Source organism: Ovis canadensis, chromosome 4 (genome assembly GCF_042477335.2).
Source record: "Ovis canadensis isolate MfBH-ARS-UI-01 breed Bighorn chromosome 4, ARS-UI_OviCan_v2, whole genome shotgun sequence".
Taxonomy (NCBI): domain Eukaryota; kingdom Metazoa; phylum Chordata; class Mammalia; order Artiodactyla; family Bovidae; genus Ovis; species Ovis canadensis.
In genome coordinates, this window is record NC_091248.1 from 46,387,594 (window position 1) to 46,415,303 (window position 27,710).

The window sequence follows — 27,710 nt, forward strand, 5'->3', positions numbered from 1 at the left end:
GAGTGAGAAGTGGATGTAGGGTCATGTTTCTTTGGAAACCACAAAGTTAAGAGGATATGAACTGTTAGTCGTTGTTTTTTTCCAGGAATCCCCCTATCCGCAGCTCTGCACCTGGTGAGAAATAGAAGCTGCTTCTCTGTGTCAGGTGTCTTAGATCCTCTAGGCAACGAGTGGAATGTTTCGTTATTACTGATAAAAGTTCACATAGCAACGTTCACGTGGGTTTTAAAAGAACAAAGTTTCTCTGTTTAAGAATGTAGTACTCACCCAAAGATGCCGGTTGTTATGATACTTTTTAGTTGCAGTTTGTCTTTAATCTGCTTCCTGTAAACGTTACTACTGGCTTACATTGTTACCCATCCTGATGAACGGCTGGCCAGGTTTTTACTAAGCAGTTACAAATGAAAATACGACTATGCTTCTCAAATCACAGCTAATGCTCCTCCCAGGTCTGAAGTCCTTGGTTTGCCTAACCAACTTTCTTCTCATTTGAGATCTCAAGCCTACCTCGAACGAGACCCTGCATCAAGTTCTTAAGCGCCTTTCTCCGCAAAACCGTTCAAGCATCCCGCCCTCCCAACGTTGCGCTCAGTGCGTGCGGGGCGGGCCCACTCTTCTCAAATCTTATTGGGTAAAATCCTCGCCTCTCATCACACTATGGGCGGGACAATAGAGAAAGGGCCTTTACCAGGCGCAAGAAGATGACATCACAGTAGCGGAGCCGGGACCTCCGGTTGCTCTGGGCTCTGCTCGCTGAGGGTGCCGAATGAAGACCGCTCCGTTCGCGACACCGTCGCCATGACCATTTGTCAGTTCTTCCTGCAAGGCCGCTGCCGCTTCGGAGACCGGTGCTGGAACGAACATCCCGGCGCCAGGGGTGCGGGCGGAGGACGGCAGCAGCAGCCCTCAGGTGATGTTTTCCTCAATCCTGCGCAGCTAGCCGAGCAGGGGAAGGCCTGACGTGGGGCCGGGCGGGCGAGGATCCGGCGCCCCTCCTGGGGCCAGCCGCTGGGCACAGCGCCGCGGCGTACCAGTCAGGTGACGCGGACGTGCCCGCGCCGCCCCCTCGCCCGCCCCGCCCACTGACGTTTTCGCCCTTTGATTAGGAATTACGGCTGATTTTGTTAAGCGGACTGCAGCTTATTCGTGGTTACAGTGAAATACAACGAATTTTTAAGTCGTAATTACATATCAAAACTACCTAGTCTTTGCACGGCAGTGGTTCCAGAATTGGTGTAAGTCGACCTAGACGCCTTCTTGCTGTAACATTGTACTACTTTTCTGGGTACTGGTTTTTCCCGTTGATGCTTTTAATGTAATTTTTTTTTTTTCTAAACTTTTTTCTAGGGAGAGGCTAGTAAGTGGGGTCAGAGTCAGGGCTCTTTTGGGAAGTCGTGAACTCCTTTGAAAATCTAATAAAAGCTACAGAGCCGTAAACCTCATATAAATGCACATGCTTGTAAAATTGGAGGTAAAATCGGGAGAGTGGGCTGCTGAATTAAGAACTCTGGGCTCTGAGGTAAAGAAAGGTATGCAGGACTACGGTGGCCTGTCTTCTGGTCATTCTGCCTAAGTCATTGTCAAAATTGGAATATTTCACTAAATCAATTATGGATGATGCAAAGGGACCGTCTTCGAGGAGAGGAGGGATCCTAAGTGAATCTATAGTACAATGCAAGGTTTTAGACGTCAGATGAATAGTTAGATTTTTTTAGAACTGAGACACTTAAAAAGTACCACAGGATGCTGACCATCTCTCCCTTCTCTTTACTCCTGTACGGCTATTCATCTGACGTTTAAACCTTTTGTTACATTGTGGTTTCACTTTTATAGCTCTTCTAGAAGACAATCTTTTTGAATTACCCACAATTAGTCTAGTGAAATATTCCGAACCAAAAATTAGGACTCGGGCTTAGACAAATGTATTTCCAGGAACAACAAAACGTTATATTTAACATTCTGTGGAGACTTACTCTAAATACAGTACAGAATAAATGTTGAATAGATAGATTGATGGATTTTAAAAGTGTAAATAAAACTAGTTAAATAAACAGTGTATTTAATGCCCAGAAATGAATGCTTGCAGAGTCAGTAAGTATGAAGGCCAAAAGCTATATCCAAATGATGGAATAAATTTCTTCAGTTGTGAAGGAAAAAAGATCACAAAAAAAGATCAAACTCTAGAAAAATACAGTATTATTAACCCCTACTTGTGGGATCTGGTGTAGCAATGTTCCCCCTTTCCTCTTTGGTTTCGTTAAGTAGTTTTAGAATTGGGAGATGCATTTTTTAAAGGAGTGTATCTCCCATCACTCCAGTTTTATTATACGTATTTAATAGCATATCTCCTAATTCAGTTAGAAACATGGTGAATTATCTTGGCCCCAACTGAGAAGTGATGAATAAATAATATAGTTGAAGTGATAAGATCTTTTTAAAATATAGAGACAGAAAGGAGAAAGTCCTGTTGGCTCATTTTGATAGTTATAAGAATGCTAAAAACATGCTTATAATAGAGGAAGTCAGTGCACTTTATTCATATGTAAACTACTGCTACAATTCTCATATGGAAAATAGGATGATAGGTGTTTTCTTTCTCAGAATACTATGTCAAATAGATTTACCCATCTATCAAGGACAGAAGGTAGAATCTAATATTTTCAATAAACTTCTTAATACATTGCTCTTTCTTCAGCTTTTACTGCTATATAGGGCCCAATTGGGGAGCAAAGAATGATACAGATACAGCTTTTTATCATGAAGGAGCTTATGATATAGGTTACATGCCTTCTGTCCACTCCATTATCAAACAATTGTTTATTTAATAAACTTACATCAATTGAACTTAGTAATATATCATAATTTTTCTATGGATTTACAGTCCTCTCAGTCTTGTTAGATCATTGTGTGATTTGTTACTACTGTGTGTCTGTGTGTGCACGCGCGCTCAGTTGCTCAGTCGTGTCCGACTCTTTTGTGACCCCACGGGCTGTAGTCCTCCAGGGTTCTCTGTCCATGGGATTTCCCAAGCAAGAATACTGGAGTAGGTTGCCATTTCCTTCTTCAGGGCATCTTCCCGATCTAGGGATCAAACCTGCATTACTACCAGGGAAGCCCCTTTGTTGGTATTATACTTAATTATATATATTGAAAATGAAAAGTTTTATAATTTAAAATGAGTGGGCATGTAGTGCCTGTCGAATCTTTATATAATATCTGCATATAATAAGATAAAATATAATGAAATTTTTGGAGATTGAAAACATGAGTTGCTAGTAAAATTGTTTATTTTGTTGTTTATTTCAGGTAGTAACAGACGAGGATGGAATACCACCAGTCAGAGATATTCCAATGTTATCCAGCCATCCAGTTTCTCCAAGCCTACACCATGGGGGGGCAGCAGAGATCAAGAAAAGCCATCTTTTGCTGCTTTTGATTCTGGAGAGTCTGCTAGCAAGAACAGGGGATTTGGCTTATCTCAGAACCCATTTGCTTCACCTGGCTCTGATGACCAGAAAGATGATAAGAAGCTTCTGTAAGTGAAAGCCTTCAGAAAAATTACCACCCATTTGCTTATTTTTTCCCCAAAGCACCCGTAATATTTCCTTAAAAAAGAAGTAATCTTATTATTTTATTAAATTGTTATAAAATCAAAATAAGCAAAAGAAAAAGCATCCATGATCAGAGGTAATCTCTGTTTTGCAGGTGTCATGCTAGACTTTATTTCAACTTAAAATGTGATTCTTCTATGTCAGTGCAATGTCTTCTTGGGGATAATTACTCTTTTCCACTTTTCTATCGATGATACTGTACTGTGACTATCTTTCTAAGGTAATCCTGCTTATGTTAAATTATGAGTTCTTTACAAACTATGAGGTAATTTAAAGCAGTTTGTGATTTTTGAGGTCACTTAACAGCATCTTGTATATTTCTTTCTATAATAAAACTTTTACTTCAGTTACTTCATGCAGACTGATTTCATTTGATTTCCTTCATTATTGTGGAGTATATTTCTTATCATTTATTGAGAACATTTGTAGTAGAATTTATGACTGGTGCTGAAACAGTGCCTGGCTGTATATAAGTGTTCCCTCAGCTCCCAGCAACTAGGATAGTGCTTAAATATATTCATTAGTCTTTTATATCCCATAATTAAATTAGAACTAGTTGTAAACATTTTGAGCCATGTATCATATACAATTGAGTAAGTAAAATAAAACAAATGAAACACTCCTTCCTATATTTGATGTTATTGTAAAAATCCTAAATTTTAGTATTATTTTATTATCAACTACCATTCTTACATCATTAATTGTGCCATTCTGGGTAAGAGGGAAATATTTAATTTAGAGCTGAATATATCCATGACTTTGCTAACAAATTAACCATGGACATGAGTTTGTTCTGTTTTTGCAAAATGTGAGAATTAGACAAAATGATCTCTGAAGTCCTACCTACTTAAATATTTTATGGTTCTTTATTACTTACTGGTTCTTTCTTTCCCAGTTAAATGATCATTGATGTTAATTATAATGAACAGAGAAAATTAAAGTTAATATTGTGTATTTTATATTTCAGTTCTTTAAGATGTATATGTATCTAGTGAGTTCTCAATAAATATATTGGTTAATGGTTCAGTGTACTGGAAAACCAAAATTATAAATGTCTTTGATATTATTTATAATCATGAAGTGCAGCTCATATTTTTGTAAACTTCTGCTTTGAAGGACACTTCAGAAAATATAGTGGAAAAATCTAAAATTATATATTTACTATAACAATCACTGAAAATTATCGATGATAAATTTTACCAAGCAGAAGAAAAACATCTTTTGCCATTTTTTTTTTTTTTTTTAGGGAAGGTATTGTTAAAGATATGGAGGTTTGGGAATCATCAGGGCAGTGGATGTTTTCTGTTTATTCACCGGTGAAAAAGAAACCGAATATTTCAGGTAACTAGAAATTATGTGTTTTTTAAATGTGTTTTACCGCTATTGTTTTCTAAAACCAAGACCAGATCAAAAAAAGAAATTAACCAAAAATTTAGCTACAGATAGGGGAGTTTGGACATTGTTTAAAATACCTGAGTATTCTACCAGAACTTTGTAATTCAGAGGTTTAGTTTGGAAGATATAGTTCAAGATATATTGATCCCTTAAGAAAACCAGTAAAATGAGGACTCGCCACTGGCCGCATTTCTAATTCTGTAAGCCTAAGAAGAGGCTCTGCTTCCTTGGTTCCCTGTAGATACTACTTCGGAACCTTTAGCTGCCTACAGAGAATAGAAGAGTCATATTATGCCTGCCATTAGGCTTTGATTCTGTTCTCTTTCCTCTTTTTATCTAAGGATAGTTATTTTTAATAAAGCATGTTGGTACCTCTTCTGGAGGTAATGTTTGAAGTTAGGGAGCCTTAGAATACTCCTTTCTTTCCCACTTTCTTTTGTCCATAGCTCATTTGGGCTGAAAGCTAGACCACAGTTTTCTAAGCCTCCTCTGAGTGGTCCTAGGCCCTATGCAGTTGAACAGGAGGTCTTTGGAAAACGAGGGCCCTTTCAGTCTATTAGAACTCTGGAATTTCTGTCTCTGTTCTCCCTGCTCATTCTCTGTGAGCATTTGCATCACACCACTCCTTAGTCATTTATTTACTAATCATTCAACAAATACTTATTGAATTTCTTTTTTGCCAGGCCTCATTCTAAGTAGTAGGGATATAGCAGTAAGATAGCTGAGATCCATCCCTCATGAAGTTTATGTTCTTGAGGGATGGAGGCAATAAGCAATACAAATAAATAATTTTAAATAATAATTTTTCTGTAAAGGTAATAAGTGTTAAGCCTTTTTTAAAAAGTTGAGAATTGGACATGATGCCTAATGTCCTAAAGCGGTGGTTCTCAATATAAAATATAGATCCCTCAGCAGCATTGTTAGATACAATATAGGGCATCCAGTTAAATTTAAATTTCAGATAAGTAATTATATTTTTAGTATATGGATATCCCATGTACTATTTGGGGCATACTTATACTTTTTTGTGTTTTGGCTTTGGCATTACCATATGGCTTGTGGGGTGTTAACATTCCCCGACCAGGATTTGAACCCAGGCCCATGGCAGTGAAAGCGTGAAGTCTTAACCCCTGGACTGCTAGGATATACTTACCTTTTGAAGTATTTGTTTGTCAGAAATTCCAATTTAATTGAGTAACCTTTTTTTTTTTTTTTTCTAAATCTGGCAACCCTTTTCCTGAGATCCTTTTTAGGGACTATACAAGTTTAGAAATATTTCCATAATAATACTAAGACATTAATTGCCATTTTCACTGTGTTGAGATTTGTACTGTTGGTGTAAAGCTGTTGATAAGGTACAGGCAACAAACTACTAGTAGATTATAGTAGTCAATAAAAAAAATTTTTTTAATGACATTTTCACTTAAGAATGTCCCTGATGAAAAGGTAAAAGTTATTAATTTTATAAGGATACACCTTTTAAGTAGTCTGTGTGCAAATGGGAAACACACATAAAGTAACATTAACAAATATGAATTTTTTTTCTATTGTAAGATGACATGTGCTAACATTTGGAAATTCTGGATAACTCAGTGAACCAATATTTTCCAAATGACCAGTGTGTGAAGTTACAAAATTGTACATGGTTGAAAGTGAAGTAATGTGAAAGGCACTCAGTTGTGTCTGACTCTTTGCAAACCCATGGACTAGAGAGTCCATGGAATTATCCAGGCCAGAATACTGGAATGGGTAAACTAATTAATAGTTTGGTTCATTAATATGATATCATTAATATGATTTGAGTCCACATTATAGCTAATCTTTAAGAAACTATTGCCTGTCAAGTTTTGGTATTGTACCAAAGAAGAATATCCACAATTACCTGAAGAGACTACTAAAGTCATCCTTGCCCAGCTACATATCTGTGTGAGAAGTTTTTCTTTGTATATATACTTGAACCAGGCAATGTATTGAAACAGATTGAAGCAGATTGAAGAGCAGAAGCAGATATTATAATACAGCAGTCTTCCATTAAGCCATGCATTAAAGAGATTTGCGAACATAAAACAATGCCACTTATATCACTAAGTTTTTATTTTTGGTTTTGGAAAATATTTTTTTAAATTTATGTTGACACATTGATTTCTTATTTTTAAGTGAATTAATATTTTCTACATTTTTCAGTTTTCATTTCAAATATGGTGAATATTGATTAATGTAAACTATGTAAGCAAAAGGTCTGGAATCCTTAATTATTTTTAAGAATGTAAAAGGGTCCTGAAGTCAGAAAGTAGGAGAATTGCTGTCTTGTAGGCATCCTTTATAATGAATGAATTTTTCTTTTGCCACTAGAATGATACTGTATTTATACTTACCTTTGAAAGAATTGAGAAAATAGTCGCCCAGATCAATTTCTGTCTTTGTGGTTCACCATGAGTGACTGATGGAAGGAAGAGAAAGTAACCAGAGGGACAGTGTTTCTTTACTTAGAGTGGTTATCTCTTTTTAGGAAGTAGTATTGAAGCTGAGTCCTGAATGAAGAGATGTCTCTTCTGGGAAGATTTGAGGGGAAATGTTCCTGGCAATATAATAGGTAGTGCAGAGCCCGTTGTGCAAACAGGATTGGCATACTTGTAGATTAGTGAGGCCTAAATAGCTGGAAGAGAGTAAACAAGAGAAAGAGTAATATAATGTTAGGCCAGAGAGAGGCTGCCAGGGGCCAGATCATGTTGGGCCTAATTGCACTAGGAAGCCACAGAGAGTTTTGAGCAGGAGGAGGGATGTGATCTGATTAGAAAAAGCTTGCTTAGACTGTTACGTGAAAAGAAATGGTTTGCTGGGAACAGGGGTTGGGGGCACAAAATAGAGGAAGGGAAATGAGTTAGGAGACAGCTGCTGTTGACTGAGAGTTACTTGCAGTGGAGACAGAATGGTTCAAATCCGTGTTCTGTTTTGGAGCTAGAACTGGCAGGAGGCTTATTAATTAGATATGGGCAACAAGAGAAATACAAGGTGATTCTTGGTTTTGTGGTCTGAGTAGTTTGTAAAGATAAGTTGTTAGAGAGCATCGAGGGTTCTGATTTGAATGTTTTAGATTTTTTTATTCGAAGGTACAAGTCTTTGGAGTTAGTGGTATCTGGTTACCAGTAATTCTCTGTAGAAAAATATCCTGAGCAATTTTCTTTCTTCTTCTTCTTTTTTTTTTTTTTTCTCAAAAAGTTTTCCTATTATGAAAGTTATATCATAGAAAATTTGAAAAATACAGAAATATGTAAATAAAATAAAGATCAACTGATCTCAGAGTTAACAGCTGTAACATTTTAGTGTATTTCTTTCAAAACATGTACACATTTATTTCTTATTATATATAGAATTAGCAATCATAACCTAGTGTTGCAGAAGCCTTGTTGTTTTCAATGTCTCTATTACTAGAAATACTAAAATGAACATCTTTTTTATGTAACACCCTTTGTTTACATGTTCAATCATTTCCTGAGGTCAGATTCTAGAAATTCTGTTAGAATCAAAAGGTATGAGTATTTGTAAGGCCTTTGACATTTATTGACAATTTTCTTCCCAGAAAAGTTTTACCGTGATTTCCATAATGGCAACTTAGAAGAATGTCCATTTCACCACATCCTTAATAATAATCATCCATTTTTAGTTTTTGCCAATCTGATAAATAAAACATTGTATCTATTTTAAGTTGTATTTTTATTTTAAAAAAAGTTTGTATCCACTTATTTTTGCCTGTGTTGGGTCTTCATTACTGCACAGGGGCTTTTTCTAACTGCAGTGAGTGGGGGTTGTTCTCTAGCTGTGGTGCATGGGCTTCTCATTGCAGTGGCTTCTCTTGTTGAAGAGCACATGTCCTGGAACATGCAGGCTTCAGTGGTTGTGGCATGGAGGCTCAGTAATTGCAGCTCGAGGGCTCTACATCTCGGACTCAGTTGTTGTGGCACGTCGGTTTAGTTGCCCTGTGGCATGTGGAATCTTCCCTGACCACCAGGGAAGTCCTAAGTTGTAATTTTAAACTGAACTTTTCAATTTCATTAGTATACTGGCTATTTGAGTTGTTTTGTGAATTGCTTGCCCATTGCTCATTATCTTTGCCCATGTTAGCTTATTTTTCTTACTGATTTGTTAGAGCTATTAGCTCTTATACATTCTCATTAACTCTTCTGTCATATATGTTGCAGTTATGGTGTTCCCAGTTTACTGTTTGCCTTTTAATTTTGCTTGTTACAGTTTTTGACATACAGAATTTTTTTTATAAGTTCAAATGTATATGTAATCAACTCTTTTTCTTTTCTGTATTATTCTTTCCACTCCATTTATCTTTAGAAAATTTTACCCCTTCAATAATGAACTATATTTTATTCTAATTTTATACTTTATTAAATAGAGTCTAGTTTTTGAATTCTTTCCTTACGATTATGAAATTTTTCTAATGATCAAGATTAGCATATTTTCCTATCTAGCACCTCTCATTTTACTATACTATCAAAAGTATTGGTATTTAAAGATTCCAATTGATTCCTCACTTCAGGTTTTACAGACATTTCACCAGAGGAGTTGAGACTTGAATACCATAACTTCTTAACCAGCAATAACTTACAGAGTTATGTAAGTTTGTTTCCTATTCATCTAACTAACAGATTAGCTGTTAATTATTGTCTTCTCTATAGTGGCTCACTTGTGTGTTGGCAAAGTGGATGAGGTCTATATATATATATATTTTTTTTTTTTCCAGAAAACTATATTCTAAATTATTTTCTTTACAATTGGTTGGTTATCTAAAGTGATGAGAGTATACTTTGATTATAGTAACTACCAGTGCTTTTGTTTTTATTACCAATTATCCAGCAATCAGTCCCAGAAATCATACCCTTTCATCATTTGACAGATGTTTATGGTGCATCTCTTACATGCAGACACCATGATGAATGCTAGGAAAACAAATAAGATGCACTGTTGGGTGAGGATTAGCCTTCTCATGTGTCAGGTATCAAAAAACTGAAAAACTGGGGGAGAATAAGTTTAGTGCTTAAAGGAAATGACATAAACTGTACTTTCCTATTGTCTACCGTCAATATCATATCAACCAGTACACATGTTTGTCTCCCGTCCAAACATAACCTTTAATAACTCTGTGCTGCCAGGTGCTTGGGATCTTAACTAGGTGACACAAGGAGCTGGGGAATAGGGAAAGGGAAAGGCGTCTACAGCAGGAATGTCTGTGGCAAGCAGGGTAGAGCAATGAGGATTTTACAAGTTGTGGGCCATAAAAATGCTTTATAAATTTATTGCGACTTTGGGAATAAAGACATGAAGTTGTTGAAGAGATTACCTTAAACACTCAATACTGACACATTATTTTTCTGTCCTCTTCAGCTAAATTCTGTCCAGCAGTTAATAAATCAGTGGAGGAACAGGGTGAATGAACTGAAAAGTCTAAATACATCAACTGCAATAGCTTTGGTGAGTAGTGGAGAATCTCCTACAAGGAAGTATCTTATCTGTTGCCTTTTTGCAGCATTTCATTTTGGATTTGTGAAACAAAGCTAAAATTCTCTATCAAGAATTATGATACACATTCTCAAGAACCATAATATATTATCATTTAGAGTCAAGGTTCTGGAATTCCTTTCTCTCTGTTCCTTAGTCAGAAAAGCACAGATAATTATGCTTTTCTAAAACTATTCTTAGGGTTAGGTTTTTAATTTTGGTAGTACTAGTTTTGAAAATTGGGAAATATTATATAATATAAATTCAAATATTCCAGGTTGTCAGCATTTGAAAAGAAATTGCTTTGAAAAATGATATGAATACACATTTTTAAATTTATTTGTTTATTTATTGACTTCATTGGGTCTTAGTTTTGGCGCATGGTATCTCCATTTCAGCACGTAGGCTCTCTGGTTGAGGCATGTGGACTTAGGTGCCCCATGGTGTGTGGGATCTTAGTTCCCCAACCAAGGATCGAACCTGCATCCTCTGCATTGGAAGGCAGATTCTTTAACCACTGGACCACCAGGGAAGTCACATGGAGACTAATGCACACTTTGGTGACTGAAGGACACTTACCATATGTTCCTGTCTCATACAGAAATGCTGTTAGGAGATATATACGCACTGGTCCCCAAAGATACATGATACTGCTGTAGCATGTTCATTATCTCTGTTGATAAAGTTTATTTTTCTACCCCCCAAAATGTTCTTAAGAGCATTATTTTTAAATAAAATATTTACGTTTGGAATTTAATATTCCCAGTTTCCTAGGTTATATTTCTCTGTACTTTCTGAAAAAAGCTATGAGAGTAGTAGCTGCCTGAACTTAGTGAATGACTGAAAGTCCCTATACCCTACTCCTTAAATATCTGCTTCTAAATGACTAGACTCTTGTGCAAGCTAGTTTCTTCTGCCTTTCAGTTGTTGTCATGCCATTTGAATTCAGTAGGACTTCTTGGAAGTATTTTTTCTCAAGATGAGAGGTGGCCTACCATCACCAATGCTAATGTGTAAGGCGTAACTGAGTTCAGAGAACTACGGAGCTTCCTTCAAGGTTGGAAGTTCTGTGTTCTTTGACAGCTTCCAAGGGGCCCTTCTGTAGGTGAGAATCTTGGATAGCCCACCTACAGCTGGCTTCAGTTCAGTTCAGTCGCTCAGTCGTGTCCGACTCCTTCGACCCCATGAATCGCAGCACGCCTGGCCTCCCTGTCCATCACCAACTCCCGGAGTTCACTCAGACTCACGTCCATCGAGTCAGTGATGCCATCCAGCCATCTCTTGCTCTGTTGTCCCCTTCTCCTCCTGCCCCCAGTCCCTCCCAGCATCAGAGTCTTTTCCAGTGAGTCAACTCTTCGCATGAGGTGGCCAAAGTACTGGAGCTTCAGCTTTAGCATCATTCCTTCCAAAGAAATCCCAGGGTCGATCTCCTTCAGAATGGACTGGTTGGATCTCCTTGCAGTCCAAGGGACTCTCAAGAGTCTTCTCCAACATCACAATTCAAAAGCATCAGTTCTTCGGTGCTCAGCCTTCTTCACAGTCCAACTCTCACATCCATACATGACCACAGGAAAAACCATAGCCTTGACTAGACGAACCTTAGTCAGCAAAGTAATGTCTCTGCTTTTGAATATACTATCTAGGTTAGTCATAATGCATCAATTCTTTATGTCCAATTATTCTTTTAATTCATTATATGGATATAATATAATTTGTTTATCCACATTCCTTATATGATAATTTATCACACAAGCTGAGAGAGAGAAGCTAGCCCCCACCAAAACAAAAACTGTAAACTATATGATTCTATTTATATGAAACTCTAGAAAAGACAAACCTCATTTCCAGTAATAAAAAGTGGATGAGTGGTTCCCTGGGACCAGAGGTTGGAAGAGGGTTGCCTGGAAATAGACACACGAGAACTTTTATGGGTGATGGAAATATTCTAAATCTTGATTGTAGTGATGGTCGTAAATGTATGAAAACCGATTGAAAAATAAATTTCTCAGTGGATGCATCTTATTTTATGTAAACTATACCTCAATACAATTGAATTTTAAAAAATGCTGGGGACTTCCCTGGTGGTCCAGTGGCCAAGACTGCGTTCCCAATGCAGGCGGCTGGGGTTCTATACCTGGTTGAGGAGCTAGATCCCACAGGCCGTAACTAAAGGATCCTGAGTGCCACAACCAAGACCCAAGTCAGCCAAATAAATAACTATTTTTTAAAAACAATGCCAGTAGGGTTTTCAAATGAGAGAAATAATATATGCTTGTATTAATGAGGAAGGACTTATTAGAGGTCAGGATTAAGTGAAAAATTCATTGAAAAGGAGATTAACACTCACAATTCATCAGCCAGACCATCACTCTGAACTCCTTGAGAAGGGCCCATTTTTTCTATGCATATTCACTTGTGGACATTTTTCTATGTTAAACAAAATGAAGACATTTTAAAGTGCACATTTGAAAAATTAAATTTGGCTAAAAGTGTACAGAAAAAGTACTTGAGTTATTCACTTGCCTACCTCTTTTTTAATAGCTGTCCGATTTACAGGATGGAGTGAATCAAGCAGCACCTTCATTTGGATTTGGCAATAGGCAAACAGTAACATTTGGGTCACCAGGTAAGTGACAAAGTCATGCAAGACTTGACTGATTTAGAAAAATGGAATTTTATGGGTTTCAAATACAAAGTCTGAAGGTGTCTCTGTGCCACTTTAAGTCACCCTTGCAAATTCTACCACCTTCCATAATAGAGCTTCAAAGAATTTGGCTCATCTAGCATTTGTGGTTTGGAGAAGGCGATGGCACCCCACTCCAGTACTCTTGCCTGGAAAATCCCATGGACAGAGGAGCCTAGAAGGCTGCAGTCCATGGGGTTGCGAAGAGCCAGACACGACTGAGCGACTTCAGTTTCACTTTTCACTTTCATGCATTGGAGAAGGAAATGGCAACCCACTCCAGTGTTCTTGCCTGGAGAATCCCAAGGATGGGGGAGCCTGGTGGGCTGCCGTCTATGGGGTCCCACAGAGTCAGACACGACTGAAGTGACTTAGCAGCAGCAGCAGCATTTGTGAAATAGTGTTCAGAATGGACACGTGCTTTGAAAGACCCTATGGCTCAGGTTTTAGATGCATATTTTAGGAATGGTTTTTCTAGAGTTTCATAGGACTACATAGCTACGGTAATAGCACCTGTGTGGACTTTCTCGTTTCTGTACATAACAGCATAGTTTTGTCTTCAAATGACAGCTCTACCGAGAGGAGAGGACAAGCTGAAGTGAAGGTCCACTCCCTAATCCCTGAGATTTCTCAAGAGCTACCTTCTTAAGTGAAGGTAAATTAGAGTGTGAATGAGATCAGTGTAGCAGAAAGACAGGCCAACAGGGTTTAGTGAGTTTGTCCTAACTTCTCATTTTCACTTTTCTTCCTTCCAATAAGTTTCTCATCATCTAAACATGGCAGAAATAAGAAAAAGAAAAAGTGGGGGCAAGGTGGTAATATAGCTACATTTTTTGACTAATAGTTTCTTTTTTCTTTTCCTGGTTTTTGTAGGTTTTCCAGTGAGTAACAGCAGCAGCAACAGTGCTCAGAATTTTAGTTTTAAACCAAGCTCTGGATTTGCTACAGCCTCTTCTGGAAGCCCTCCTGTGTTTGGGAATACTCCTGCATTTGGAGCTGTACCTGCTGCCAGTTCTGCCATCGCTGCTGCTACTCCCACTTTTGGCCTTAGGAAACCCGAAATCACATCTGCTGCTTCATTTTCATTTAAAACCCCTGCAGCTTCTGGTTTTGGATCATCTGGATTTTCAGGATTTTCACCTTCTATGGCAGCAAGCCCTGTTGGATCTCCAGTGGCCCCAGCCTTTGGAAGTGGCAGTTCTGCAGCTGGTTTTGGTAGTCCAGGCTCACAGCCTCACACTGCTTTCTCTAAGTCATCCAGTGACACCTTTGGAAACAGCAGCGTACCTGCCTCTCTCTCATTCTCGCTTGGCAGTACCACAACAGATAATGCATTATTCACACCCAAGGATCAACTAACAGCAGAAGAACTAGAACAATTTCAATCCAAGAAATTTACTCTGGGAAAAATTCCATTAAAGCCACCACCTGTGGAACTTCTAAATATTTAAAAGGGCAATTTTAAATACAGAAAAAAAACCCAGCTTTTAAAATTGTTTTGAGTGGTTCATATGAAAGAGGAGATATATATATATATATAAAAGTGTATATATATATACACTTATACATACACGTGTATATGCATATATATTGCATGTATATTTATAAGAAGTATAAATTTTCAATAATAATATTAGGAGTTCTTAAATTTAACATTTTTCCTTGAGTCTAGCTATTTAAGTAAAACAACAAAAAGTAGCAACAGATTTTTTCTTTTTTTTTTTACTGTAATGATGAATGGAACTGAAAAAACTGTCAGGGTGCACTGAATAAAGTACTTTTCTCATTCTGTATCACTTTATACTGTCTTACCCTTTAAATTTTTACCTTTAAACTTTTTTTTTTTTTTTAAGGAAAGAGATAATTTCTAGAACCAATAGGAAAAAAATGCTTGTTTAGTCCACCTACTGAATAAACATCAGTAGCATGGTGACTTTCTTTCATGTAAAGAAGATTCTCTTAAAGAGAGAAATATAATTTTTAAAGGGTAAAAGCTTTTATTTTTAGTACCTAAGAAGCATTTTCGCCTCAAAATTTTTCCTCCTCAGTTTTGGCCATCTCGTGAACCATTTGAGTTTTTGTCAACAGTTTCATGCTAGTTTCTATCTTGGCCTAATTTTTATGTAATTCTGTTTTTTTCTCACATTGTCTCATCAAGTGGATGGATTGTAAGAGGACTAGAAATTATGATCTCGTATAGATGAAGAGCATTTGTGTATGTATATATCCTTTGTAGATGCATAAGACATTTCTGGAAGAATTAAGAAACTTGCTAATAATGACTACCTCTGGTAAAAGAATTGGAGAAAAACTTTATATACCGTTTTGAACTGTTTGCATATTTTACCGTGTACATGTGATGTGGTACTTTGTTTTTTTTTAATTAAAAGAAGATCACAGAAAATTAGGAAGCTTTTTCCAACTAAACATTATTGGCAAGTTTAATGATACTATGATCAAGCTAGTTTTTCAAGGTGCATTTTTGAAAAGCATTTTTTTTAAAACAAGTATTCAAGATGCATCTTTTCTAGGCTTTTTTCAAGTAACGGAGAAGTAACTTTATAACTGGAAAAAGGTCATTGAAGAACAAGTCTAGGCTTTCTTCCACCTCCATTTACATTATTAAGGTATGCTCATTCCTTTTGGTGTATTTCTTAAAACCTTTCTATAAAATGTTTATTATAACAACTTTGGAAATTTAAGGAAATTAAAATTATCAATAACCTCTTCCCCCGCCCAAGAATAGTGTATATTGAGGGATGAGGACTCACCAGCTGTTTCTAGAGTTTTTATTAGAATTTTCAGATGTGTTTGGGTCTCCCTGTGTCCTCAGATTGAAGGAGTAGTATCTTATATATATGGTTGATCCAAACAGCCAGAGACGTCATTAGTTGAAGCATATGTGTCAAGAGTTCTGTGTTCCTTTTTCAAGCCTCAGAAAATTATATAACTAGCACTGTGAGAACAGTTTCTTTACACAGATCAGGTATTGAACTGATTTTTAAGTGAAAGCCTTACCTATTAAAGATATATGCTCCACGTGATTTTAGCATATATACAAAGGATTTGGTCCTCAGGGGATCCAGATTCTCTGTTACACTTTTTGAAGAACTTTATGATTCAAACTAAGTTTTGGGACCCCAGCATTCCAAATAAGGGGTATGTTTGAAACCATCCTTGGTATAGAGATGATAAATAGACCCTAAGTTTCTGTTTTGATTTCAAGTTCTTTATAAGGACTTTCAATGGTTGTTTTTTTTTTTTTTTTTCCAACTTACGTTGACTCCTAGAGTTCTCCTACTCATGGTATGAATCCTGCATAAAGATAGATTAAGTTTCAAGACCTTAAAAAGGAGTGGAAGGGAAGAGGCAACCAAAAGGTGCAAGAGCAAGTACTGCCATCTGGGTTTATTCAGTGAGGCAAGAACCAATTCTGACAGCTGGTCACATTGAACATATACTCCCGAATAAGCACAGACAGCCCCATTTCACAGCTTCTACAACAGCTGCCTCTTTCCCCTGGGACTTAGAGGAAGGGACAGAATTGCATATAAGGTTTTATTACAGGTAAAATGATCTAACTAGCTTGATTATTTGATCACAGAAGGATAGAAGTATAACAGCTGAGAGCTAATTAGAAAGGGAGAGAGAAGCTGATATTAAACTATTTAAAAGATATGATTTAGCTACAGAGTATGTATTGTTCAAGTATTGTTCATAAAAGAATCCAATCTGTTGTCCAACAACAGGAAATTGGTTAATCTGGTAGATTCATATATTGGAGTACAGCTTTTCTAAATGACCTAGGTTTTCACTCTGTAGTCAATGGACGAAAGCTTGTTATTTATTATTTTATTATTATTACTCTAATTGCACTGACTGAGACACTCAGTACTCTGTTGAATAGTAGTGGTGAGAGGGGGCATCTTTGCCTTGTTTCTGATCTTAAAGGAAAAACTTTCTTTCATGATTGAATATGATATTAGCTGTGGCCTTTTCAGGTATGGCTTTTATTATGTTGAGGTAGTTTCCTTATTTTCCCCAGTTTGTTGAGTGTTTTTGTCATGAAAAAGTTTTTACTTTGTCAAATATTTTTTTATGCATCAGTTGAGATGATCTTAGGAGTTTTGTCCTCCATTTTGTTAATGTATATTTATACTGATTGATTTTGTATGGTGAACCATCTTTGCATTCCAGATACAAATCCCACTTAATCATGTGTAAATACTTTTAATGTGCTGTTGAATTCAGTTTACTAGTATTTTATTGAGGATTTTTGTATCATTATTCATCAGGAATATTTGTCTGTGGTTTTCTTGTGTCTTTTTTTCTGGTTTTGGTATCAGAACAATGCTGGCTTCATACTGTGAGTTTGGGGATGTTCCCTCCTCTTCAGTTCTCTGGAAAGATTGGTATTAATTCCTTAATTGTCTGATAAAATCCTTCAGTGAAGTCATCTTGTCCTGGTTGGCAGTGTTTGATTACTGCTTCAATCTCCTTATTATAGGTCTATTCAGATTCTTTACTACTTGATGATTTAGTTTTGGTAGTTTGTATGCTTCCAGGAATCAATCCATTTCTTCTAGGTTATCTAATTTGTTGATATTTAATTGTTTACAGTAATCTTTTATAATCCGTTTCTATTTCTGCAACATCAGTTATAATATCCACTCTTTTGATTCTAATTTAGTTATTAGAATCTTTTGGCTCTTTTTCTTAGTTAATGTAGCTAAGGATTTGCCAATTTTTGTGGTCTTTTTAAAAGACCATGTCTTAGTCTGCACATGCCACCATAATAAAACACCATAGACAGGGTGGCTTAAAAAACAGACATTTCTTTCTCTCAGTATTGGAGCCTTGAAGTCCATGTCAGGGTGCCAGCATGGTCAGTTCTGGTGAGAACCTCTTCCTAGCTTGCAGATAGCTGCCCGCTTGGGTACTAAGATGGCCTTTTCTTGGTATATGTGCATGAAGAAATAGATTCCTCTCTCTTCCTCTTCTTACAAGGCTATTAATCCCATCATGAGGTTGCCATCCTCATGACCTAATTTAAACTAATTATCTCTCAAAAGACCCCCACCTCCAAATACCATCACTTTGGTGGTTAGGGCATCAACATATGAATTTGGGTAAAGGACACAAACACTCAGTTGGTTTTATTAGTTATTGATTTTTTTCCACTTTTTCTATTCTCTATTTCATTTACTATCCTTTCATCTTTATTATTTCTTCTGCTAAATTTAGGGTTTTTTTTTAAGGTATAAAATTAAATTATTGATGTGAGATCATCTTTTTAATGCAAGCATTTATCTCTGTAAACTCCTCTCTTATCACTGCTTTTGCTTCCGTATCACTGCTTTTGCCTAGGTTTTGATGTGTTGTATTTTGTTTTCATTTGTCTCTAAGTATTTTCTAAGTTCCCTTGTGGTTTATTCTTTGACCCACTGGTGGTTTAAGCGTGTGTTGTTTAGTTTTCACTTATTTGTGTTTTTACCTTTTGCTGTTGACTTCTGGTTTCATTCCATTGTGGTCAGAGAAGATACTTGGTATGATTTCAGTCTCTTAAATTTGTTAAGACTTGTTTTGTGGCCTAATATGTGGACCGTCTTGCAGAACGACCGTGTGTACTGGAGAAGAACGTGTATCCTGCTGTTCTTGGGTGAAGTGCTCAGTAGATGTTTGGTTCAGTTATTCTGTAGTGTTAAGTCCTCTGTTTTTTTCACCGATCTCCTCTTTGTTCTATCCATAACTGAAAGTGGAGTATTGGAATATCCTATTGTTACTATGTTGCTGTCTGTTTCTCCCTTCAGTTCTGTCAATGTTTGCTTTATATATTTGGGGGTTCTAACGTTAGGTGCATGTACATTATAATTGTTATATCTTCCTGGTGAATTGACCCTGTTATCATTATATAATGTCCTTCTTTGTCTCATATGATAGTTTTGGTTTTAAAGTCTATTTTATCTTAGTATGGCCACTTCTACTCTCTTTGGATTCCTATTTTCATGGAATATTTTTCCATCCTTTTAGCCTATGTGTATCTTTAGATGTATAGCATGCCTCTTGTAGACAACCTATTAGTTGGTTCTTATTTTTTATCCATTCAGCCAATCTGTGTCTTTTAATTAGTATATTTAACCTATTACATATAAAGTAATTACTGACAGGAAAAGACTTACTATTGCCATTTTGTTCATTGTTTTCTGTATATAACTTTTTTGTTCTTTTCTTCCTGCTGCCTTATTTTGTGCTTTGCTGATTTTTTTTTTTTTTTGTAGTGACACATTTTGATTCCCTTTCCATTTCCCTTTGTGTATATTCTATAATTTCTCTGTGGTTACTGATGTAATTACATAAAGTGTTTTAAAGTTATAATATATTTTACATAATTTAACTTCAGTGACGTAAAAACTGCTCCATTTCAGTTCTGCCTCACCCACTTTATGTTTTTGAGACAGATTACCAAATTATTTTAATATTGCATGTTTGTTAGCATAGATATATAATTACTCTTTATGCTTCTTTTGTTTTTTTAAATTCCGTGCCAGATTTAAAAGTGATTTATGCACTCACATTCCAACACTACATAATTCTAGATTTATTTTTTTACCTTTATGAAGGAGTTTTATGTTTTTGTCTGGTTTTTGTTGCTCTTTATCATCCTGCTGTTTTAACTTGAAGGACGCCCTTCGGCCTTTCTTTTTCCAGCCAGTTTGTTTTCTGTTGATGCCCCAGTGGTCAGATCTTGGCCTTGTACTTCCACAGTGGTCACAGCCATTCCTTCCGCTGCTGCTGTGTGGTTTTCCAGTTCTCTTCAGGCATGTTGAGCTGGCAGTGCATAGCACATATTTTCTTGGGCTACAGTTCCAGGGGCTTGTACTTTGTGCCCTTGTAGAATTTCCTAAGATTCTCTTTCTGAGTCTGGTTAATGGCAGTGAGAACAAAGGCAATAGATTTGCAAACAAGTTGAGTCTTAGAGAGTTTGGATGCTGTGCTGCCTGGCAGTTCAGAAACATGCAGCTGGGACAGCGCCACCTTCAGGTCATCCATCTGTTTGAGCAACTTGTCTTTCTAGCCTGAAAGTCTCAAGACTTAATCTTGGCTATGGCTGTACAAGGTTGTTTTTAAAGTACAAAACAGATGAATGAAGACATTTTCTTTACCCAGACATTAGTTTATGTTAAAAATTATTGCAGAAGAAGCTCAAGAGATCTGACTTCAATATTATTCATCAGATTAATATAATTTGATCAAATCAATAATACTCGGCAAATTAATATGACAAAATACCACTTCCTATCCATTAAATTGGCAAAATCGGAGTCTTGCAATGATGGTGTTAATGAAGATGTGGTATTTTGGAGACTGTCGTGAGCTGTTGACAGGAGTGTGGATGGGTGCAGGCACTTCAGAGACAGTTTGGCAACATCCAGTAACGTTAAAGATGATCATCCTCTACAACCTAGAAATTTTTACTCCTTTGCAAGGCCCTTGCTCCTCGAAGTGTGGTCCTAGAACCAGCAGCATCAACATCATCTGGGAACTTAATACATATGTAGAATTTCAAGCCTCATACCAAAGCTACCAAATCAGTCTCCATTTTTATGAGATTTATGGGAGGATGGTATGCACATGAATATATGAGAAACTACTGCACCTGGGAAAAGGAGACATATAAAACTAAATAGTATTATTCATAGTAGCAAAATAATGGAAACAACCAGAAGTTCATGCACAAGGTAACAGATACCCTTTGGTATAATGTGATACATCTGTACAACTTGAGTTACACGTATAAACAGCCAAAAAGCACAGGTGGTATAATATACCACTGAAAGTACAGAGCACAAAACAATGCTATGTATTGTTTATAAACTTATAAACATAGTAAAGCAATAGCCTGAGAAAATTAGCACCAGATTTAGAATAGAGTTTGTCCAGGAAAGGGGGGGAAAAAAGAATGAGATTTAGAAGGCATATATAGGGAACATTATACCTGTGATTTTTTTTAAAATTTAAACTTATGACAATAGTAGAATTTTGTAGAGTGGGTGAGGAGTACATAGCTATCCATTAGTTTCTATGCTTTTCCATATACTTTAAATAAATTTACAAATTTTTAAAGATTTAATTTAGAAGAAAAGAAGTCGTCTTTCCTACCCTAAATTGTATTATAAAGTAGCTTTTAGATTGCTGAAGTTATCACTATGAATTGAGTAGTTTGTCAAATTGTTTCCAAATCTTGAATTGAATAGTCCACCCTGATTCTTGTCACTCTAGTACTAAAGTATATGGAGCACAGCTGTTCTAAAGAGCAACCAACTGTGGGTGTAGACCATGTTATTTTTGCTGCTGATGACATCCTGAAAGTAATTCAGATATTTGTGGAACAAAATAGAAATTATTTTTGATTCACTTGTGTGGGAAAGAGTATGTGTTTGTCTGCTTATACCTGATGAAGAAGATGATCTAGAATCAATATGATAACTAGTTACCTTGAGGTTCTTTTCTCAACCACATATCAACCAGCTGGAAATCTGTTCTTATTTATTTGGTCATTTATAGTGTAAACAGCACTTAACCCCGTCAGCACTGAAACAGAGAAATAGAGGAATTTTATATATATATATATATATATATATATATATATATATATATATTTTGTAAACACAGTAAGTATCAAACTTTTTCATTTGGAAACCTTCTAGTGATTCTATATGACTCACACCTCCCCTACACTAAGAAAAAAAATCAAAAGAAGACATGACTTTACTGGAATTAGTAACTCAGAAGCTACTCAACTGAAGGACATTTATATACATAATTCAGTAGAGAAAACATAGAGTGCTGTGTAAGAAAAGGTTTGCTTGATTTACAGGAATTGATGATCGTTAATATTAAGGACCCACCAAATGCAAGTGTTACATTAAAGATTCAGTCCTAAAATCTATTGAGAAGGTTTAGAAACAGGCTATGAAGGATTATCATAAGTTCTAAACAAAGTGTCAAGTTCCTCACCTGGAGCTCATCCTCAAAGATGAATGAGAATCAGTGCAGTTCAATCACTCAGTGTTGTCCTACTCTTTACGACCCCATGGACTACAGCATACCAGGCTTCCCTGTTCATCACCAACTCCCAGAGCCTGCTCAAACTCATGTCCATTAAGTCAGTGACACCATCCAACCATCTCATCTTCTGTCATCCCCTTCTCCTCCCTCCTTCAATCTTTCCCAGCATCAGAGTCTTTTCCAGTGAGTCAGTTCTTTGCATCAGGTGGCCGAAGTATTGGAGTTTCAGCTTCAGCATCAGTCCTTCCAATGAATATTCAAGACTGATTTCCTTTAGGATGGACATATTGGATCTCCTTGCAGTCCAAGGGACTCTCAAGAGTCTTATCCAACACCACAGTTCAAAAGCATTAATTCTTTGGTGCTCAGCTTTCTTTATACTCCAACTTTCACATCCATACATGACTACTGGAAAAACCGTAGCTTTGACTAGACGGACCTTTGTTGGTCAAGCAATGTCTCTGCTTCTTAATATGCTGTCTAGGTTGGTCATAGCTTTTCTTCCAAGGAGCAAGTGTCTTTTTTAATTTCATGGCTGCAGTCACCATCTGCAGTGATTTTGGAGCTCCCAAAAATAAAGTCTCTCACTGTTTTCCCATCTATTTGCCATGAAGTGATGGGACCAGATGCCATGGTCTTAGAATGTTGAGCTTGAAGCCAACTTTTTCACTCTCCTCTTTCACTTTCATCAAGAGGCTCTTTAGTTCTTCTTCACTTCCTACCATAAGGGTGATGTCATCTGCATATTTGGAGTTATTGATATTTCTCCCAGCAATCTTGATTCCAGCTGTGCTTCATTCAGCCCAGCATTTCGCATGATGTACTCTGTATATAAGGTAAGAAAGCAGGGTGACAGTATACAGCCTTGGCGTACTCCTTTCCCAATTTGGAACCTGTCTGTTGTTCCATGTCCAGTTCTAACTGTTCCTTCTTGACCTGCAAACAGAATTCTCAGGAGGCAGGTCAGGTGGTCTGGTATTCCCATCTCTTTCAAAATTTTCTACAATTTGTTGTGATCCACACAGTCAAAGGCTTTGGTATAGTCAATAAAGCAAAAGTAGATGTTTTTCTGGAACTCCTTTGCTCTTTTGATGATCCAGCAGATGTTGGCAATTTGATCTCTGGTTCCTCTGCCTTTTCTAAAACCAGCTTGAACATCTGGAAGTTCACAGTTCACATACTGTTGAAACCTGGCTTGGAGGATTTTGAGCATTGCTAGCATGTGAGATGAGTGCAATTATGCAGTAGTTTGAGCATTCTTTGGCATTGCCTTTCTTTGGGATTGGAATGAAAACTGACCTTTTCCAGTCCTGTGGCCACTGCTGAGTTTTCCACATTTGCTGGCATATTGAGTGCAGCACTTTCACGGCATCATTTTTTAGGATTTGAAATAGCTCAACTGGAATTCCATCACGTCCACTAGCTTTGTTCGTAGTGATGCTTCCTAAGGCCCACTTGACTTCACACTCCAGGATGTCTGGCTCTAGGTGAGTAATCACACCATTATGGTTATCTGGGTTGTGAAGATCTTTTTTGTATAGTTCTTCTGTGTATTCTGTGAATGAGAATAGAACCATGCAAATTCAAATGGTAGAAAATGAAAGTGAAAGTCGCTCAGTCATGTCTGACTCTGCAACCCCATGGACTAAATTCTCCAAGCCAGAATACTGGAATTGGTAGCCTTTCTGTTCTCCAGGGGATCTTCCCAACCCAGGATGGAACCCAGGTCTCCCACCTTGCAGGCGGATTCTTTACCAGCTCAAATGGTAACGTATATGCTAAAGCACAGTGGTGAGTACATCAAAATGCTACAGAGAAGTTAACGAGCCAGGAGTCTGTAGTAACTTCCCAGAGGAAATGAATTTTAATAGTTGTGAGAGGAAAGTGAAGTCACAATGGGAAGGAGAAATAGCCAGAAGAGCCAGCTTCTAAAAAAAGAGAAGCTGAGCCTGGGAAGACTATATTCACTTTATGATACATAGTTTGAAAAGATTATCTCTTTAAGTAAAGAATCTAAACTTGAACTTGGACAGGTTAACTTTCCTAATCCTCTTATCTGTAGAATAGGTAATATACACTACCTACTCATTGTGTGACCAGTAATTAATGTAACATGCTTAGCAGAGAAATTATGTTCAAAAATTCCATTAGTCACTAAAGTTATGCTTGTTCACTATAGAGAATTCAGACCACATAGAAATACATAGAATGAAAAGTACACTCCACATTCCTGATAACATTGTCTTTAACACTGTTGTGTACATTTCTTCAATCTTTAGTCCTTATACATAGTCTAATAGTAACTATCGTTATCAATGCTGTAATACTATTTTGCGTCTTTACACTGAACAGAATGTTGGGAAGAAACTTCTGTGTCAGTACATATAGGCTTACCTCACTTTTTTTTTTAATATAAGAAGTGAAAGTGGAGTCGCTCAGTCGTGTCCGACTCTTTGCGACCCCATAGACTGTATCCTACCAGGCTCCTCCGTCCATGGAATTTTCCAGGCAAGAGTACTGGAGTGGGTTGCCAGTTCCTTCTCCAATATAAGAAGTAGGTTTATTAATATAGGATACTTGTGAAGGATAGAAGCAGGCAGGGAAGAGAGCTCCTCCCCAAGAACTAAGTGGGCTACATTTTTATAACAAAAGGTAAAGTGGGGAGGGAGAGAAAACCCCCTTCTTCTGCTTCCTTTGTAAAGCTATTGCAGGAAAATTGGTCCCAAGAGGATGGTCATGTCCCAGGTCTCCAGCAAGTTCCTGGGATGGGCCCCCAAGTGAGAATCCTTGGCTTTACACAGGAAAGAATTCAAGAGCAAGCCATAGAAAACAAAGCAGAGATGTGCATTCCATGGGCAGCCTGTGGGCCGTCGTAGAAGGCAGGAGCAGCTTACTTCACTGATTTAAAGGCCGTATAGTGTTCCATTGTGTGTCCACTCCTTGATTTACCTAACCAGGCCCCTCTACGTGGGCCAACAGTCTTTTACTAGGACATTCTAGACCATACATCTTTGCATTGTGGGAGTACTTTGTAAGAAATGGAAATGCCGAGTTAAAAGTGTGAAAAGTTTTCATTTTAATAGAGTTTGCTAAATTATTCTTTGAAATGTCTTATTGATTTATCCTTCCCACAATATAGGTCCAGAAAACAGAAGACAACCTATTCACATTTCAAAGCATAGTAGATGATATATTTGTTATCATTGAAAATGCAAATTGATAAGAGCCATGAAGACTGGGAGCTTGATCAGCAGCATTTCTGTAAGTCCCTTCCAATGAACCCCTGGACCAACCAGTCCAGTATGAACATTGCTTCAGCTGTTATGTGCTTTTTTTCATTAAAACAAGAGATCCATATACATATGTATGTAATATACATGCATAAGCATACATTATCAGATACATTATTGGTATTATTATTTTGAACAAGCATATCTGTTAGATCAATTAACAATAAGAAAAATAATTATTTTACTTCCAAAAACAAAGAAACTGGGAACTTCCCTGATGGTCCAGTAGCTAAGATTCCATGCTCCCTATATAGGTGGCCTGGGTTCCATCCCTGGTCAGGGCACTAGGCCCCACATGCTTCAACTAAGACCCAGAGCAGGCAAATAGATAAATGAATAATATTAAGACATACAGACAAAGAAACAGTCCAGAGACCCAGAGAGACAGGATTCCCAGCTATTATGAAGATGCCATCTGCCCTGTGTACTATTTTTTGTGCTTGACCACAGAAGCTAAATCTCATCAAACTGAAAAGGAAAAAAAAAAAAATCACTTCTTTGCAGAAAGTACCACCTTAGGCAGCTCACTGGTGGGGGCAGAAGTGGACAGAGGTGGCTTTAAGAAACAACTCCAGCTTTCTAACTGACTAAGCAGCTTCTAACGAGCCCAACCTGAGACAGAAATGAGTAAAGGCTGTCAAAGGGTGAGAAAATGAAATTCTGTCAGGGAGGAGAGAACTATCCCCAAGTGACTGAGGCACCTTCTGGCCTCCTGTGCTTCCTTGTCTAGCTTAGATCCCAGGGCCCATCAATCAGTCACTTTTTTTTTTTTAACATTTTAATTAATTTATTTGACTGTGCTGAGTCTTAGTTGCAGCATGTGGGATCTAGTTCCCTCAACAGGGATTGAACACTGGCCCCTGCATTGGGAACTCGGAGTCTTAGCCACTGGACCACCGTGGAAGTCCCAGTCAGTCACTGAAAGATATGTACCTTCTGCACCCCCTTCCTCCAGGTGCTTGCGAGGTCAGCCTGAACCCCTGGGAGCCTGTCTTCCGTGACCCTGACACCAGCAAGGCGGAGTGCTGCTACAGACAGCAGCACTGTGGGTCCCGACCTGCGACCTCAGTGACGCTGCCCAGGAGCCCACACAGTTCCTCTTGGGTGCTGGGCACCTGTTCCCACCTAAGCTGGTCTCCACTGTCACCTAATCTATCTTCTCTCTGAAGGAGGGATCCCTCCTCATGCTTCACAGAGAATTCAAAGCCGTCCAAGAGGACATCGGTCATTCTCTTCTGCACTCCAAGTTCAGTGCTTCACGCATGCTATGTGACACCGCTAGTTATCCACTTCCCCGCTTTCTGGAGTCTCCCAGAAATGTCCCCCATGCTGTAGCATCTCCTTGCTCGAGAGGGTGGGGAAACAGATGCAAATGCTCTCCATCTTCTCGCCACCACTCCAGCTCTCTACTCCCTGTAACAGCCATGCTTCTCTCAATGTTCGCTTCACTTGATCGCTCCCCTCCCCGACCCAGTCTTGCCGCACTCTTCAACCCATTCTGATTTGCCTCCCACCCACCATTCCTCTGAAACTGACCTTGCTAAGCTCTTACTACCTGTTAGACTTCTTTTCAGACTACCTTTACATCTGACAGCATTCCTGCCACAGCTCCCAGACTCTACGTCTTCTCTGAGAGTCAGTGAAGAAAAATGATCCCCAGGATTCCCTACAAAATTCTCACAGCCTCTGATCCCGGATCACTCATGGAACACATAGGCTCTTCTGATGTCCTGGCCGAAGAGTTTCGTATGTACATATGATATGAAACTTTTTAACAGTTACCTAGTATTCTGTTGCGTGAATGTGTCATAATGTATTCAGCTTCTCCTTTGATGATGGACATTTAGGTTCTTCTAGCAATTCACTAACATAAATAATGCCGGGATGCACTTTCTTGTACCTTGACCCCCACATGCACTCTCATACTCGTGCTGTTCTTTCTTCACCAAACTCATCAAGCTCATAACTGCTGAATTGTGATTTTTGTGTTTTTAAGGAACTTTCCATCACACCACCATGTCACATTGTATGTTCCTCCTCAAAGTGACCACTTTGAGGAAGGGAAGGGGGGAGGGGACACCAGGCGCTGCAATATCTAGACTTTGTCTTCATTCTCTTCGGTTCACCAAATATAGTCCAGCTGTAAAGACATGA

General features: G+C 37.7%; 2 protein-coding genes across 6 annotated transcripts in view; one reads left to right on the forward strand and one right to left on the reverse strand.

The window, feature by feature from the left end:
• HYCC1 (hyccin PI4KA lipid kinase complex subunit 1) overlaps nucleotides 1-1,032 on the reverse strand; it is a 216,770-nt gene extending 215,738 nt beyond the window's left edge. For 2 of the 4 annotated variants that reach the window (XM_069587666.1, XM_069587669.1), the window contains exon 1: nucleotides 689-1,032. The gene's annotated coding sequence lies outside the window, so the exon portion shown is untranslated. Of the gene's footprint in view, nucleotides 1-267 lie in introns of all 4 variants that reach the window. The other 2 variants (XM_069587664.1, XM_069587668.1) reach the window with 1 other exon arrangement.
• NUP42 (nucleoporin 42) lies at nucleotides 673-27,710 on the forward strand. Of its 2 annotated transcripts, none has more exons than XM_069587670.1 (10): nucleotides 673-910; nucleotides 3,307-3,535; nucleotides 4,858-4,952; nucleotides 9,556-9,632; nucleotides 10,401-10,487; nucleotides 13,056-13,140; nucleotides 14,071-15,824; nucleotides 23,963-24,032; nucleotides 25,406-25,527; nucleotides 26,512-27,710. In XM_069587670.1, exons 1-7 carry the CDS (start codon nucleotides 799-801, stop codon nucleotides 14,646-14,648), a joined length of 1,263 nt encoding a protein of 420 aa, XP_069443771.1. In that variant the 5' UTR covers nucleotides 673-798; the 3' UTR covers nucleotides 14,649-15,824; nucleotides 23,963-24,032; nucleotides 25,406-25,527; nucleotides 26,512-27,710. The 2 variants fall into 2 exon arrangements, with proteins under 2 accessions (XP_069443771.1, XP_069443772.1); XM_069587671.1 differs by lacking the exon at nucleotides 673-910 and adding an exon at nucleotides 1,094-1,235.